This window comes from Diadema antillarum, unplaced genomic scaffold, assembly GCF_040938485.1.
Source record: "Diadema antillarum isolate AM-2024a unplaced genomic scaffold, OU_Dant_1.0 seq00000355_RagTag, whole genome shotgun sequence".
Classification (NCBI taxonomy): Eukaryota; Metazoa; Echinodermata; class Echinoidea; order Diadematoida; family Diadematidae; genus Diadema; species Diadema antillarum.
The window spans coordinates 50,488-66,374 of NW_027271361.1; the positions used below are offsets into that span (position 1 = coordinate 50,488).

At 41.7% G+C, this 15,887-nt stretch overlaps 1 protein-coding gene across 1 annotated transcript in view; it reads left to right on the plus strand.

Annotated features, from left to right (window-relative positions):
* The window catches only part of LOC139731061 (transportin-1-like), a 62,701-nt gene that overhangs the window by 33,831 nt on the left and 12,983 nt on the right, over positions 1–15,887 (plus strand). Inside the window, exons 4-16 of the mRNA XM_071641941.1 lie at positions 1,872–2,005; positions 4,707–4,788; positions 5,488–5,610; positions 7,202–7,320; positions 7,604–7,772; positions 8,712–8,772; positions 10,838–10,990; positions 11,432–11,604; positions 12,445–12,497; positions 13,045–13,216; positions 13,948–14,142; positions 14,632–14,787; positions 15,674–15,761. Of these exons, the coding sequence (XP_071498042.1) occupies positions 1,872–2,005; positions 4,707–4,788; positions 5,488–5,610; positions 7,202–7,320; positions 7,604–7,772; positions 8,712–8,772; positions 10,838–10,990; positions 11,432–11,604; positions 12,445–12,497; positions 13,045–13,216; positions 13,948–14,142; positions 14,632–14,787; positions 15,674–15,761 (1,678 nt within the window). The remainder of the gene's footprint in view (positions 1–1,871; positions 2,006–4,706; positions 4,789–5,487; positions 5,611–7,201; positions 7,321–7,603; positions 7,773–8,711; positions 8,773–10,837; positions 10,991–11,431; positions 11,605–12,444; positions 12,498–13,044; positions 13,217–13,947; positions 14,143–14,631; positions 14,788–15,673; positions 15,762–15,887) is intronic.

The window sequence follows — 15,887 nt, forward strand, 5'->3', positions numbered from 1 at the left end:
AGAAAATTACATCAGGACCGGTGTCGCTCCATCCCCTCGCGGCCAGCTTTGCCACTCGGCCTGTGTCAGCGCTTCCACACTTTGCGAGCAAATATGACCCCATTCACATTTGATGAATATGGGTGGTTTGGGTAAGGCCCACACTTTTTGCTTTGTCGGCCAGGGTACCATGTGCATACATGTACAGTAAGCTCTCTGACTGTAATTTTTAGGAGGTAATTGTTTTCAAATTCTCCGTAAACTATCAGAGGCACTGCTGTAACTATGAGCCTCCGTTGACAGCTAGGCTTGAAATATTTAGCAGTGTACCAAACAGTGATGATAATGTTCAGAAGCATATAAAAAAACAACAATGCTCAATTTGTACTGGTCCTGTAGAAATGTAATTTCTTGAGTGTGAATTGGGTCCACATTAATGTAATTCGTACTTGCATAGTGTGAGGGAATGAATGATGCATGAACGTATCTTGCCTTTTTCCATACGAAATAAAAGATCGTAGTAGGATAAGGCCATTGGAGTATGTAGAGACATGTTGTCATCTTTCAAATTTGGCAGTGTAGCGTTTCGGGGACTTATACATCTTAATGACATGTACAAGTGGCACTTGCTAACCAAAAATTGTGATGTATCACATGCATTCTGTTCCTGCATTTTCATTTACTTCTCTCTCCCTACCCCTTCCCCTTCCCTCCCCCTCCCCTCCCCTCCCCTCCTGGGCAGTACTGTACCAATCTTCAAGTACCAGTATTTACACTAGGCTCAAATATTAATATGTCGCATCTCACGAACTGTTACTGTCACCATGTGTGTTTACAACAATGTAGTTGTACACCATTGTAGGTGTGTATGTGTGTATTGGTGTATAGCGGTATGTGTGTCGGTGTATGTGCTGGTACAGTTTCTGAAGAACATTTCCTTCAAAGCATTTTTGTTCTCTAACATTTCTCTCAGTTTTCGTCATGTTTTCCCCAAAGATGGCATTAGATAAAAGAATTGCAAATGTCACTTGTCAGCTTAAGCTTCCAGTGTCCCGAAGGATGAAATGTGGGAAGAGTGTTTTTACCTTCATTCTTCATTCCTTCGACGTGGGTTCATGGAAAGTATGGATGTACATTGTATGTACAGTGAGAGTGTGGAAAATGGTGGAATACTGTTTGTCCCCTCTCTTTTCAGCATTTTTCTGCATAGATTTGTAAAGAATTCTAAGGCACCATTCATCTTCTTTATATTCAACCCAACAATAATTCTGCTTCTTCCATGATGTTCCTGTTTGTTGCGTCACACTCAGTTAGGCAGTTGAACATGATGTGAGGGGAGGATGGGAGGCTTGTGTTTTCTTGGATGAGATTTATTTGTAAGAGGTGTGTACTGAGAACGTCAGAACTCGGTGTCATGATGGAGGGGATCGTGTGGATCACAGTCAGATCAAAACTCTTGTGAGAGATTGAGAGAGAGAGCTAGATTGAGTCGTCAAAGATTATTGCATCCAGAAATTGAGTGGGAGGTAATTTGATTAGTCCAGTCCAGCTGTGTGAGAGATGTCGCATTGGGAATAGATGACATGGGGTCATCTCTTGTGACAGCGTAATGTTTGACGATTTGCGCCAGTGATTTTGTTATCATACAAACAATGTAACTTGATCTGCCAGATGATGTGGTGGTCACTCCAGTCTCACTTGTAAAGTCGCTTGAAAACAAGCCCAATGAACTTCGTACAACTCTTCATAGAACATGGAAGAAGTCTGATGTAATTTCAAAATGTCAGCCAATACTCGCAACTCCTACAATAAATGAGAACAAATTGCGCATGTGTATGTATGTGTATTATAAGTTTGCATTTGTCCATATTCCCTCCCGAATCTCATTGCAGGGTGCATTCGGGGCATTGCAGAAGATTTGTGAGGATTCTGCGGATGTGCTGGACAGTGATGCTCTCAACAGACCGCTCAACTTTCTCATTCCCAAGCTGTTGGGATTCTTCCAGCATGCGAGTCCCAAGATCAGGTAATAATAGTATACAAATAGTGAATGTTTATGAGTGCAATGGACAGAATATTTCATGAGGTGAAAGACGAAATGATCCATTCAACGAGGCGCAACCGAGTTGAATGGATCATTTCGTCTTTCACCGAATGAAGAAATATTCTGTCCATTGCACGAATGAAAAACATTTATTTGTTTTATATAACGCCTGAAATAGATCCTTGTTATTTGATGTTTTATTGATTTAGAAACAAGAGAGAATCTGAGATTGCGGGAGTGCTCACTGAGTGCTTTACGCTATATAGCGCGCTGTCACGTACATACTGCAAACGCAAGCGCTTTACAATCGTGTGCAGGGCTCTCGGTGTGCGTGCAATGGAGAATATCGTATGGATCCAAGATTGCACGGTAAGTGCAACCACAATTGCATGGATGATGACGTCATAGTGAAATGGGCTGGTTAAAATGATCAATGTCAGACAACCAATCAAATGACAAGGATCTACTTCGGCGTTATGTCATGTCACACAATGAACCACACTTTAGTGTGAATAATGCTGAAGGGCTGTGACATTGCACATGTAATTTATGTTATAATTTTGTAGCAGAATTTGTGTTTATGTCATTCTCTCCGCCTAATCAGAACCATAACCCACATAATCAGAGACACATTTTGGCTGACACACTTCGATTGTCCATCATCAATGTCTGAAAATGATAACAAACTCCAGAGAAATAATCACAATCATTTCACTCTCCTGCCAGAATAGTTAATTTCCAACCAGAATATTTCATTTCCAACCAGTGCCAGATAGATCTGTCTGTAGGTAGATAGATACGCTTGATTGTGCAGCCAAAACATTTTTCGATTGGCAATATGACTTGGTTTGATTGAGGACACAATAGGGTGGCATTGTGCTGATGGTGATAGCACCATCAGCTTTTTCTCACACATCCACATCATTATTTGAATGCTTTTTTTTTTTTCTTTTGGGTGTCGTAGTGCATGTGTACCTGTTGCCATGGGTATCAGTTGGTATTATAATTGTGCATTATGTGAGATGATGTGCAGGGGTCTATACCAGGCTCCACTGTTTGAGCAGGAGGCCCACTGTAAATGGGAGCAAAACTTGTTTTCTGACCCCTCCGGAGTAGCAGGGCCGCTGTCCATATATTAAGGATGCTTTGACTTGAGTCTGCAAGGACTAGGCACCAGTGTGGAGTTTTAGACTGGAGTTGAGAGACCAGGTATTGAAAGCTGGTTCTGTAACGATGAAATTTTTTTTTTCCCAGTAAGTCATTCAAGTCTTGATAAAATGATTGACCAGTGTATTCAAATTTTATGCTGACCTTGATCAAGAAGCTGCTTCTGACAACCAAAAATTTGCTTGACTAACCCACATAAACAAAAAAACACCCCCAGAGGAAGCGAACATTGAACCTCTCATACAATGTATTGAAATGTATTATGATAGAAGTAAGAGCATTTAATTGCTCTTTACTAGGTTTGCAGAGAAATTATCCAGTTATTTGACTACTTTAGTGAAATAGATACTACAAATTTGTGTTACACTTCCCTAGCACTGTTGTATTGCATGTATGTTTGACATTAGATCAATGAAGAGTTTTGCAATTCAGATGTCAATTGTGCATTTGTAGGCCGGAATTGATGAAAGCACTTTTATTGCTGGGAATTAGAGGAAGAGAGAATCCCGAAAATGCATTTTGAATATATTCATCCTGCGCCAGAGTTGCAGGTTGGTGTATTTGCACATCTTGCAACGGGTCTGTTGGTTTGCCTTTAGCTTGGGTGCACTGTGTGGGTGGTTAAGTAAGATTGTAGCTCAGTGAGACAACCTTTTCATCATGAATGTTCTGCATTCTAAATGCATGTTCAGTTGCTGCCCACAAATTACATAGACGTCCAGGGTATCACATTAGCTCCACAGTTGGGACACATTTTTTTTTTTACGAGTCCTTCCAAATACCACTGGTCGCCACCCTTATTAAGCAAGCACGACCTGCCTGCTATAAGCCATGCTAATTTCAATCATGCCCCACGGCCTCGTGCTGTCTCAATGTGGGGATGACCATTAACTTTTGATTTGCTTCCTTCGAAAAAAAATAAATAATCTCATTTTATGCATTACTGCTGTGGACATACTGTGAATGCAGACAAGCTTTGGGTGCATGAGTTACTCAGTGTCTCATCTATGTGGGCCTCAATTCCTTGCCTCATCTCCAGATGACTAATTTTATGTTGTTTTCTTTTGGGGGGGGGATGGGGTTGGGGGCTCTGGGCTTACAATGACAGAGTTTTGACTGATGCTACTTATTGAAGGGAATGTTATTAAATGTGCTGCTCAAAAGCTATTTTTGTCAGATGTTTTTGTACTCTGTCATCATGTTGTGATAAAAAATACCAAAGAATAGAAATATGATAATCTAATTTCAAGTGTGCTCTTCAACCATTATCCACTGGTTCTTCATCAGGTTGTGGTTTCTGACACAATGTAGAAGCTGACAAAGAATTTTCTTCTTCCATTAAAGTGCAGGCTTTATGCTTGAAGAGAAATAACACTGTTTTGTAGCAGATGTTGGCCACTTCACCTGGGTAAAAGTGGTCACTAATATAGGGGTAAAAAATTATATCCTCATTACTTTTCGTCTAATATATCATTCACTTTGTATGTCTCTCCATCTCCTTTGTTCTCCTGTGAAGGTCACATGCCATCGCCTGCGTGAATCAGTTCATCATCAGCAAGACACAAGCCCTCATGATCCACATAGACCCTTTCATGGACGTAAGTCATTCGGATGTCATCACGACACGTCAAATCTAGCGAATCTGGCATATTTCACGCCTCCCCTTGTTCCCAGACCCCAGAGAATCTGCTGGCTTTTATGATAAAACTTTTTCATTACCCCCACTCCTCTGGGGTGCATTTGTTTTGGTTTAGTTCAATTATTGTGTGGTTTAGTTTGTTTTCCATAATTCCAACCAAAGTAAGATTTCTGTGCATCCTAAGAAATTCCTGAGCACAGTTAGATATTGTTACACACAAAGAATAAAGTGAATCTTAGTACTTGATGCTGAGTTAGAGTGTATGACAACTTTCAGAATGTAGCATTACTCAGCGATTGATTTTCTAATTTGGGAAGAGGTTTCAGTTACTACCTGATGGCAGCAAATATGGCGCATGATAACATGTGTCCCTGTGCGTCAGGTAAAAGGTCATTATGGTGACAGTTCAATGATGATTCGTATGCACTTTTCCTTCTTGATCAGATTTTCAGTAGAATGCAAACAGAAAGTGAAGCGATGTTCAGGTTTTCTTATTTGATTCCCATGTAAACAAGCTGAACCAATATTTGCTCAATTTCACCTGATGCTGGAGTTTCCGCAGGTACCATATCTTTAACCCCCCCCCCCCCCCCCCCTTCCTCCTCCTCCTCCTCCTCCTCTCACATGTGTCTATTGGTTGTCATGCTACCCCATTCAGAACCTGTTTGCTCTGGCGTCCGACGAAGACACGGAAGTGCGGAAAAACGTGTGCAGAGCGCTGGTGATGCTCCTGGAAGTGAGGCTAGACAGACTGATACCGCACATGCAAAACATCATCGAGGTAAGGAAGATTTTTCCCCCTACTGGGACAGCCAGCTTGTGTGATTTGATTGGAATAGCAGGAGCAGATTAGCGCACAGGAGTTGTAGGGGAATCACAATTAGTTGCATGGCTATCACCACTGGGGGCACTGTATTGATTTTGTTGCGACAGTAACTTTCTGGATTTCTGTTATCACATGCGAGGTAGGTTTGCTGTGGTGCTAGCAGTATGAAGCTGGGGCCATAAGTCATACTATAAAGAGCATTGAAAGAACCAACAATAATGAAAAATAAAATGAGGAAGTAGATATTTTTTTTTTTCAGGGAGAGGGGGGTAATGTTAAGTAAGCTTGCCGCTGTGCTACTAATATTCATTGGCAGTAGTATTGGCCTTTCCAGATGCAGAAGTGATAAGAAATAGAGAAATAAAGTCTTATGACCTCAATGTGCCTCTATACCACTAGTAGATCAAACTTTTCTTTTTGTTTGTTTGTTTGTTTTTCTTCTCCTTAGTTGGGCTTTTTGTGTGTTTGTGTGAGTTTTAATGACTGCCTGAAGGGTGCCCATTTGCTCTCTTCTTTGGTGAAACAAGAATGCAAGAATCATAAACAGGGATCTACACTCCCATTGAATAAAGTTTGCCTTGGCAATACACATCCAGAGTGCCTGACTGCTTGTCATGTCAAAGGATCAGCCATGTATACCCCAACCCCCTCCCCCTTCAGATCTCACTGTGAATGTAATTACATTGTTGAGAGTAGCTGTGTGCTACCATAAACAAAGCAGTGAGGAAATACAGAGCATGCCCTTTGAAGAGTTGATAGGATTCAAGGAGAGATTGAATGTGGATTAAAGAGCAGCTTGATTCAAGAACTATTACCAAGTCTTGAGCAGGTTTGTGAGGAGGGTGAAAATCAGTGAACCATAGTTTCCTATCCTTACTGAACTCCTTGATTGGTTTGCCCCGCCTTTTCTTGTAACCTTTGATAAGAAACTGGATGTTTTAAGCTTTAACTTTTGTTTGCACGTAAGAGGATTAATTTAATTGCAGTTAGGAGTGCAGGATTAGCTGGCCTATAATCTAGGCAGATGATACAGCTATGGTCTTTGCTGTCACGCTAGACAACTGATGCGGAGAGGCTACAAACAGTGGATATGCGTGAAGCATCCACAGCTTATATCCACTTGTCTTGATTTAGTTGTTGTTTTCTTTCTCCAAACGTTGATTTCCTAAACTACTCGACATGCTCTCATAAAATCATCAATATCTCCACAATCGAGTACTTTTTATGAGTCGTGTTATATATGAAATTAAAGCAGAAGAGTAAGAGAATAATGTCATGTCATTTTCAGAAAATCTCCCTCCTCGACTTTTGGCTCCTTTTGTTGTAGCGGGTCACATATGGTCTATTAATTATACAGATCATTTCATTCTAGTCCCATCTGCAGCAAGTAAAATTGTGGAATTATATTGCCTGACGTGTTCTCACTACTCGCAATATAGTGATTTTGAACATCGCTGCATTAGTCACTTGATTGCATTCTGACCAATTACCGACCAATATTCATGTAGACCATGTAATATACACATCTTTTTTGCCCCCTTTGCAGTACATTCTCCTGAGGACACAGGACAGTGATGAGGCAGTGGCATTAGAGGCGTGTGAGTTTTGGCTGACGTTGGCCGAGCAGAGCATCTGTAAAGAGATCCTGCTTCCCCACCTACCAAGGTATGTTTGCCGTGACGGCTATCACCATAGCAACCAGTAGTCAACCATGCTACTGAGACATGGTATTTTTATGAGAGTTGTGAAAATGAGGAAAACATAACAAGTGAAATATCAGTGACAAGATGACTTGCATGATTATTTGAGTGATGATGAATTCATTAAATTGACACTTCTCATCTATGAAATTATATGAAATCCTCACAACAAAATTGACACTGAATGCAGTGCAGTTTCTTGCCATCGATTTAATCATCCATCCGTCTTGGATCTTTTCCCTCCTCAGGCTAATTCCCATCCTCATCAACGGGATGAAGTACTCCGAGATCGACATCATCCTCCTCAAGGGCGACGTGGAGGAGGACGAGATGATCCCCGACAACGAGCAGGACATCAAGCCCCGCTTCCACAAGTCCAAGACGCATTCCCAGCAGCACTCCTTTGAAGAGGAAGAGGTAACCACCTCAACCCTTTTCCCCCACCCCACCCCACCCACCCCCCTCCCCACCTTCGTAGATTGCCTCCTCAACCAAGTTCCCCTCCTCAACCCAGTTCTCTATGTTGTCAGGCCACCCGCATGATCCTCAAGATCAAATTATTGTTGTAACTTTAGAAAATTATCCCCATCCCTGATTTGCCCCCAAATTGTAGACTTTGGGAAAAAAATGCAATCGTCTCTCAAATAATGTAAAATGGTAGATTTTCCTCAACTGCATTTGTTTTTGTTTGTTTGTTTGTTTTGTTTTTTGTTTTGTTTTGGGAGTGTTTTGGTAGGAAGGTGGAGTTTAGACAAAATAAGTATCAATGCCAGCCAGGATTACCTTCCCCTTTTCCAACTGCTTGTAATAATGGTATGACAGATTTGGAAAAAAAAACAACAAACAAAAGATATATGTCTTGTTATCTACACTGCAGAAACACTCATTTAAGTTAATCTAAGGTCTTGTAAATTAGTACAAAGTTCAAGAGTGTATGTGGTTGTTCCCCTCCCCCCCCCCCCCCCCCCAACGTGCTTATAATGGATCAATATCAAACCCAGTGCAATTATGTGACTGGCCTAGTTTACCCACAGTCATTTGTCTTTACCAATACAACCCTCTTTGTTGACAGTGATTAAGCCATATTTCAGCAGGTCTGTGTGACACATAGATCAAGCAAATTGACTTTGGATGAAACTAGGTCGCAGTCAGAGGTCAAGGAACTTTGAGTGTAAAGTTGTGTCACTTGGCAAGTTGCCAGGTGTGATGCTAAGGAATGTGCACCATGCACAGTAGAGAGGTTACATATTGGCTCTCTTCACACTGTCCTTGGTAAAGACATTGATTTTGGCCATGCCTCTTCTCTTCAATGCCTCCAGCAGACATTGTACACTCTTTCTTGTTTTTCTCCAACAGGGGGACTCTGCTTCAGATTATGGCATCGACGATGACGACGCCCTCTCAGACTGGAATCTCCGTAAGTTTTGTGCACAGGGATGAAGTAACAAATGGAGCATGCCCCTTAAGTTCTTGTAATTCACTACATTACACTTTGACACACCACAAGCATGTCCATTTTAATGAGGACACATCACTTTTTAATCATGGTGTGAGTAAAAAACTACGATCAGCGACGATATGGTTGTTGGAATTGAGATCACAGTGATGGTCATGAGTTTGTGGGGGGCATTTCAGCGGGTGTTCTGTCAGTGAGTTTCACCGACAAACTTGCTCTCAGCCGATCAGATGCAAGGATTTCGGAAGCTTAAAACAGTTGTCAGTGACTGACAAGTTTCATGAAACGCTGCCCCGATGCGTCTAGTAGAGAAGACAGAGATCCATTAAGCGAGGTGAGGGACTTGTCTTTGTAATTTGGTGACAGGTTGCTATCGTGACAGACATGTACCTGATGACTTGGCAGCGCTCCCTGACGGAAAGTATCTATTTCCTGCTCACGAAGGTGTGCGGATTGTGTCATTCAGATAATGAGTGCTATAAATAGGCAACCCAGCGTTGACCTTGATACGAGCATAGGAAATCATGTCAGCATTGAGATGAGGTGACAGACTGGATTCAGGCGCACAAGGTTCCGTTGTGCAACCATATTTGCCGGCATCATAACACCACACAGTGCTAGCTCTATCTCATGCAATACTCGGCTCTTGTAAAGGAAACAGTTTGGCATGTGTGAATGAAAACACAGACCTGCTTGCTCTTTTTCATACAAGTTTTATTGTCAAGTCTGATACATCAATATTTTGTGCAGACACACTTACTTATTCTTCTCATGCTCAATTCTTGTTTAAAATCCTGACACCGAGTTTGCATCATTCAGTTGAAACCTGTAAAATCTCAACACACACGAAAATGGATGTTTGGAAACAAGCAAAACCGGGCAGAGATACAAATGGAATTTGTTATCAATATTCAGAAAAGTAAAGGAAGTTTTGATCAGATTAAAACCCTTTTGCATATTTTCCTCTCTTTTTTTCTTTTTTTTTTTTTGTCGCTAAAGTGGAGATGCAGCTCATACAGAGGTGTGGCCTTATGGCCAGAAAATACAGTATTTCGGAGTGGTCCACTGATGACATATTAATGGTCTACGAGAAGCCAAGGCATTCTGTCCCATGGATGGGATATCAACCCTTTATTTACCTAGGCATTCAAAGTTTCACATACCTTTTTTTTAACATTTCATTAATCCCCTGTAAAACATTACCCAGGTGTAAATTTGACACCCCACTCAGGTGTGGCAATGCAATAGTCCAGTGTGAAGGACTTGAAGATACCGCAGGAATTTGGAGAAAGGGGGATATCTGTATTCATTAATCGCTTAATTTCTATACATCCCTGCTCGTCTGCGAAATAAGTAGAGGGCTAATAGGCAGTAGGTAATACTCACATTGGGAACCTGCTCGAATGATGCCGTTTTGACACCATTTGTTGACTATCGAATGTTCCCATGGTTGAACCACAAGGGCTCGTATCATTTGCATGACTTCCGGAATGACGAAATTCACACCACTTCCCAAGGTTTTGCACAGGAAACGAGTGATGGATACCTTTTACCTTGGTGGTCTTTGCTGGGCCTTGAGAAATAGTTTGCAAAATAAATACCTTGCCATGGAAGGAGAATTGCTGTGAATTCTTTTTAGGGAGTGAAAGTTGATGGAATTTAAATGCGAGTATTTTTGGAGAAATATATACTGTAACTTCCAGCCCATCTTCATCAATATCTACAATAGGTCTGTATGTAGACCCCCCCCCCCCCCCCAAAAAAAAAAAGGGGGGGGGGAATGGGGCATGTTTTGAGTAAATTACTCAGTATTCTTCATGTTCTATATGGCCATCGTCTATGGATGGCAGCAGCTAGATAAAAACCTCTCAATGCTTTTTAAAAACACAACACCTGTTTAGTTTCCATAAGTTTGTTAATTGCACGAGGGAAGACAAAAGAAAAAGAACAAATTTATGTGCAAGTTCAATGAAAGTGAGTCGCATGTTCATTATTAGTATTGATTTGCTCATTTTTTCGCTGGCAGGGAAATGTTCGGCAGCTGCCCTTGACATGCTGGCCAACGTGTTTCGGGACGACCTGATGCCGGTGCTCTTACCTATCTTGAAGGAGACCCTCTTCTGTTCCGACTGGGAGGTCCAGGAGTCTGGTATCCTGGTGCTTGGTGCCATCGCAGAGGGTGAGTCGCCCTGCCGTTGTTATCCTAATTCCCCCCTCCCCCTCCACCATCTCCATCTCGAGTTACAACTTTTTTTCATATTCTGTCACCCCATCTTCCTTTCGTACTTTCTTCGATTTCTTGCATGTGTTCTTTTGAGACTGCATGTGCAGTAAATTCTGTGCTGTCTTATCCATCAACTCTGTCATTCACACTAGCTTTCCACCCCCAATCTGAAATAATTGCCACATTTTGACGCAGACATCTCTTCACACACTTTTTGTCTATGTACCACCATCTGATAATTTCCAAACATTTCCACACACACACTTATTTTTCACCCTTACCCATATCTTATTCAAAATGTTTCATATCGTCACTGATCACCGAGATGCCATGTAATTTATGCCTGCCTGTTCTCTCATGCGTTTGTTCTCGTGTCGCCGGTCATTCCGCCACCAGGCTGCGTGAACGCGATGAGCATGCACCTACCGGAGCTGGTGCCCTTCCTGATCGACAGCCTCTCGGCCAAGAAGGCCCTGGTGCGGTCAATCACCTGCTGGACGCTGAGCCGCTACTCACACTGGGTCATCAACCAGCCCCACCATCTCTACTTCCAGAGGCTGATGTCCGAGGTCAGTTCTCTGTCTGTTTGTCTGTTTTCTTACCTCCACTAAGGAGATTATGTTTTTGACAGCATTGTTTTGTTTGTCTGTCTGTTTGCAAAAATAATAAAAAATTTGTGAACAGATTTGGATGAAATTCATAGGGAAAATTGATAATGACACAAGGAACAGATGTTAAAATTCTGGTAGTGATCCAGATCACCATGTGGATCCAAGTGTTTTTCAAGAAAATTCTCTCTCTCTCAATTCTAATTTTTCTGAGGAATTAATAGGGGTTCTTTATTATTGGCCAATTGGGCCTACAAACGGGAATTCGACCTGGGTGTTTTTGAGGTGCACATACACTCACTGAGTGCGCACTCACTCAGGTGCAGCAGAAAGCGAAGGTAGGGACACTAGAAAGGATTCTTTATCATTGGAAAATAAGGCAATTTTCAGCATAATGTGTATATGGGTGGAAGTGAATGAGCTGTGTGGGGGAGGTCTGCGCTCTCCAAGTGCTTTTCTAGTTTCTTTATGTTACGTTTGTGGGTCGGGTGTTAAGTTGCTTTTGTACACAGAGGAAAGGAACAGATTAGTACAACGGGATCACATGTGAGACGGTCTAGTGCTCAACATTAATTATTGTGCAAGGTAAGATATTTAATCCTCTTTGAAATTAAGTTTGTTAGATTTGTGTCTGAAGGTAATTGTTACCTGCATTTAAACAGCTATGTTGATTGTAAGGGCATGAAAGAGCTGTGATATTATTATTCATGGCAACTTTTGTTTCGATGTGATGTGCTGTATGCAAAACATCCACACCTTGAGGTGACTTTTATGTCCTTGTACTTTTGTTTTTAATTACAGCTACTGAAGAGAATTCTAGACAGCAACAAGAGGGTACAAGAGGCAGCATGCAGGTAAGAAAGCTCAAATTCTTTGTCACAGATTTCCCTCTTCTCTGGTAAAATGGCAACCATTGTTCCATTTTCGTATAATTGTATTTTTGTATTGTGCGTTCCAATTACGCTCGGTATGCAGTCGAGCTACTAACATGCAGATCCTGCCCAGACTTTTGATAGTTCCACTCTGTGAAAACATTTCATTTTAGTTAGCCAACAATGTCACAAGTTCGTCGATGCGGAAATTCCAGCCTCTACAAGGATTATTTTCTGACAGCTATGGCTATTCCTCTCACATTGTCAAGATGCGCTGGAGACCTATTGGGAGAATGCGAAATAGTGGTGGCATACCAGTTGCCATAGTGACATTTCTAGTTTCTAATAATTAGCAATAGAATTCATAATGCATAGGCATTTTCTGCATGGTTTGGTGTATAGAGCCCCAAAGAAAATCAAAAGGTGTGAGAATACTATGCTGATACAAGAGGCAGGAGAGATAAAAGTGAAAGGGGAATTGTTTGCTCTTCCCTAAATTGTCATCCTCCAACTCCTCCAAACCCCGCAGTGCGTTTGCCACCCTTGAGGAGGAGGCGTGCACAGAGCTGGTGCCCTACCTACCCGTCATCCTGGAGACACTGGTCTTTGCCTTCAGCAAGTACCAGCACAAGAACCTGCTCATCCTCTACGACGCCATCGGCACGCTGGCGGACTCTGTCGGTCACCACCTCAACAAGGAGGTGAGAGAACAAGGCATCGTATAAATCAATGCAGCTATTGGCTAAGAGCTTCTCGGCCAGATGATTGGCAAACTTTGTTTTTCATACTTTAATACCAGCAGCAGTCACAGCAGGAAACTTTCACAAATTGAGTAGCATTTATTGCATTGTGTAGACAACCCCTTTTGCTCTCATTTTACTTTCGCAAATCTTGGCTCCTTGCAATATTCTCGAAAGTTTCATGCACGCTATTATTTCTGGTTTTACAGTGCCTCACAAACTACTGAAGTGAATGCTTTCTTCGGGAAATGAGACACTTGGGTTTGTGTGTTTCATTTTCAGAAATTGTTGTCCCTATATTTAGTATTTCAAAGATACAGTACTGTATGATGTAGTGTTCCACATTGTCCATGTGATTACGCTCATGACTTATATTCGCTTTTCTTCATGGTGTTAGTAAATGTGGGGTGTTAGATTTTATGTTATCTGGAGACAGTTGCAAATTGCTGGTGTAGTCTGCCAAAGAAACTATACCAGTTGTAACACATGAAACATTGGCTTTGTCTTGGCATCATGCTGAGAGATGTACACAAACAGGACATAAGTCTTTGACATGCATCATATATATTTTAAGTACACTGAATTCATCGGATAGGCTATAGATTACATCTGGGTGTGATAAAGTTCATACCAACACATTTCACTCTCCTCCTCCTCTTCCTTCTCCTCTTCCTCCTCATCCTCCTCCCCAGGAGCACATAGCCATCCTGATGCCTCCGCTCATCGCCAAGTGGAACTCGCTGAAGGACGAGGACAAGGACCTCTTCCCGCTCCTGGAGTGCCTGTCGTCCGTGGCGACGGCGCTCCAGTCGGGCTTCCTGCCGTACAGCGAGCCGGTCTTCCAGAGGTGTGTCTCCCTCACCCAGAAGACGCTGGAGCAGATCATGGTGAGAGGTGGTTCCTCATTTGAATAGATGCGGTCCAGGTGGGATGGTTGCCAAGGAGGTTCAAACACTTTAATTTCCATGGGAGAAAGTTATGTAACAATGGGAGTTGTTACCAGCATCCTCACGTTGGTGCTTTGAGGGTCTAAAAAAACTCTGTTTGTCCTTAGAAGATAACACCTCATATGGTGAATGTATCACTGTCATAATGCTACATTACATGCACCAGATGAGCTGTTTTTGTTTGAGACTAGAAAGTGCTTTTATAGATTTCAAGGGATGTATGAGGTAATGCAAGGAATATGGTGATGGTGGTTGGTTGAAATTTAACCGAGGCAGACTCGTTCCATAATGTGGATCATTTGCATGCAGCTCAATTATGTGAGGATCTATCTTAGGCAGGGATTCTAGAAGAATGATGCTTATATGTAAGAGTTCTGTAGAGGAAACCCCAACAAAACTGTAATTCTTTGTGTGTGATTGATGTGACAGGCTTCAAACTCGAACCCAGAGATCGAGCCGCCTGACAAGGACTTCATGATAGTTGCTCTGGACTTGCTGAGTGGACTAGCCGAGGGTCTGGAGGGCCACATAGCACAGCATGTCGCCAATAGCAACATCATGGTACTTCTCTACCAGTGCATGCAGGTAAGACTAGCCTCTTTATTTTTAAAGGGATCGTATAGTTTTGGTTGATACCTAATTTCAAACTTCTAACATTTTTGGGTGAGATAATGAGAAACCTCTTATGAAATATGAAGGAGCATGTAATTCCAAGAGAAATTCAACGTTTATTTGATGAAAATTGGTTTTGAAATAGCCAAGATACCCAAAACAGGGCAATACTAATAAAAGGTGGGACCCACCTTTTATTCCGACTGCTTTGTTTAATTTGTTTTTGGATATCTCGGCCATTCCAAAACTGATTTTTACCAAATAAACTTTGAATTCCTCTTAGAATGGTATAATCTGTACTATTTCACAAGTGGTTTCTTGATATCTCACAAAAAGTTAAAAGCCCATTTCTAATCTCCACCAATACTGTACCATCCCCTTAACTTATCTGAACTGTATTCTTTCCTTAGAGCTTGTTTGGTGGTGTCCTGTGGTTGTGCATGTATATGTTGGCAATCATGCACCATTACCTGTAGCCAGCCTTGTGGGGAGCTTTACATTTCAAGACATCGGTATCTTCTATATACATTGTACGCGTAACATCTTCCATAGTCACATAACTTACTGGTGACAAGAATGGGGGGGGGGGGGGGGGGGGACATTATGGAGAGTTTTAAATTGGTTTTGCCACATTTTTTTTTTCTTCGTGTGAATGAAACTAGAGGGTGGTGTGCGTAGTAAAGTGCATGTAATTTTTAAAAAGGATGATTTTATCATATCTAAAAATAATGTTCAATTCTTTATAGTAGGTGATAATACTTGTTTGTGCAATACTTGTGTGAATTAGCATTGGTGAGATATTTAGAAAAAAGCTAACCATTTAACAACTATTTTTTTTCTCCATTTCTCCACTCGTCAGGACAAGATGCCAGAGGTTAGGCAGAGCTCCTTTGCCCTTCTGGGAGATCTGACGAAAGCCTGCTTCGAGCTTGTCAAACCCTGCATCAGTGAGTCTCAGTCATTTGTCTGTTTCAACAGCCATCCTGAAGGACACATGCAGGACGTAGCACATGTGTACAATTAGGCAGTCAGATATATGATATACAATGTTAGGAAGATATAATGGGCAGAAA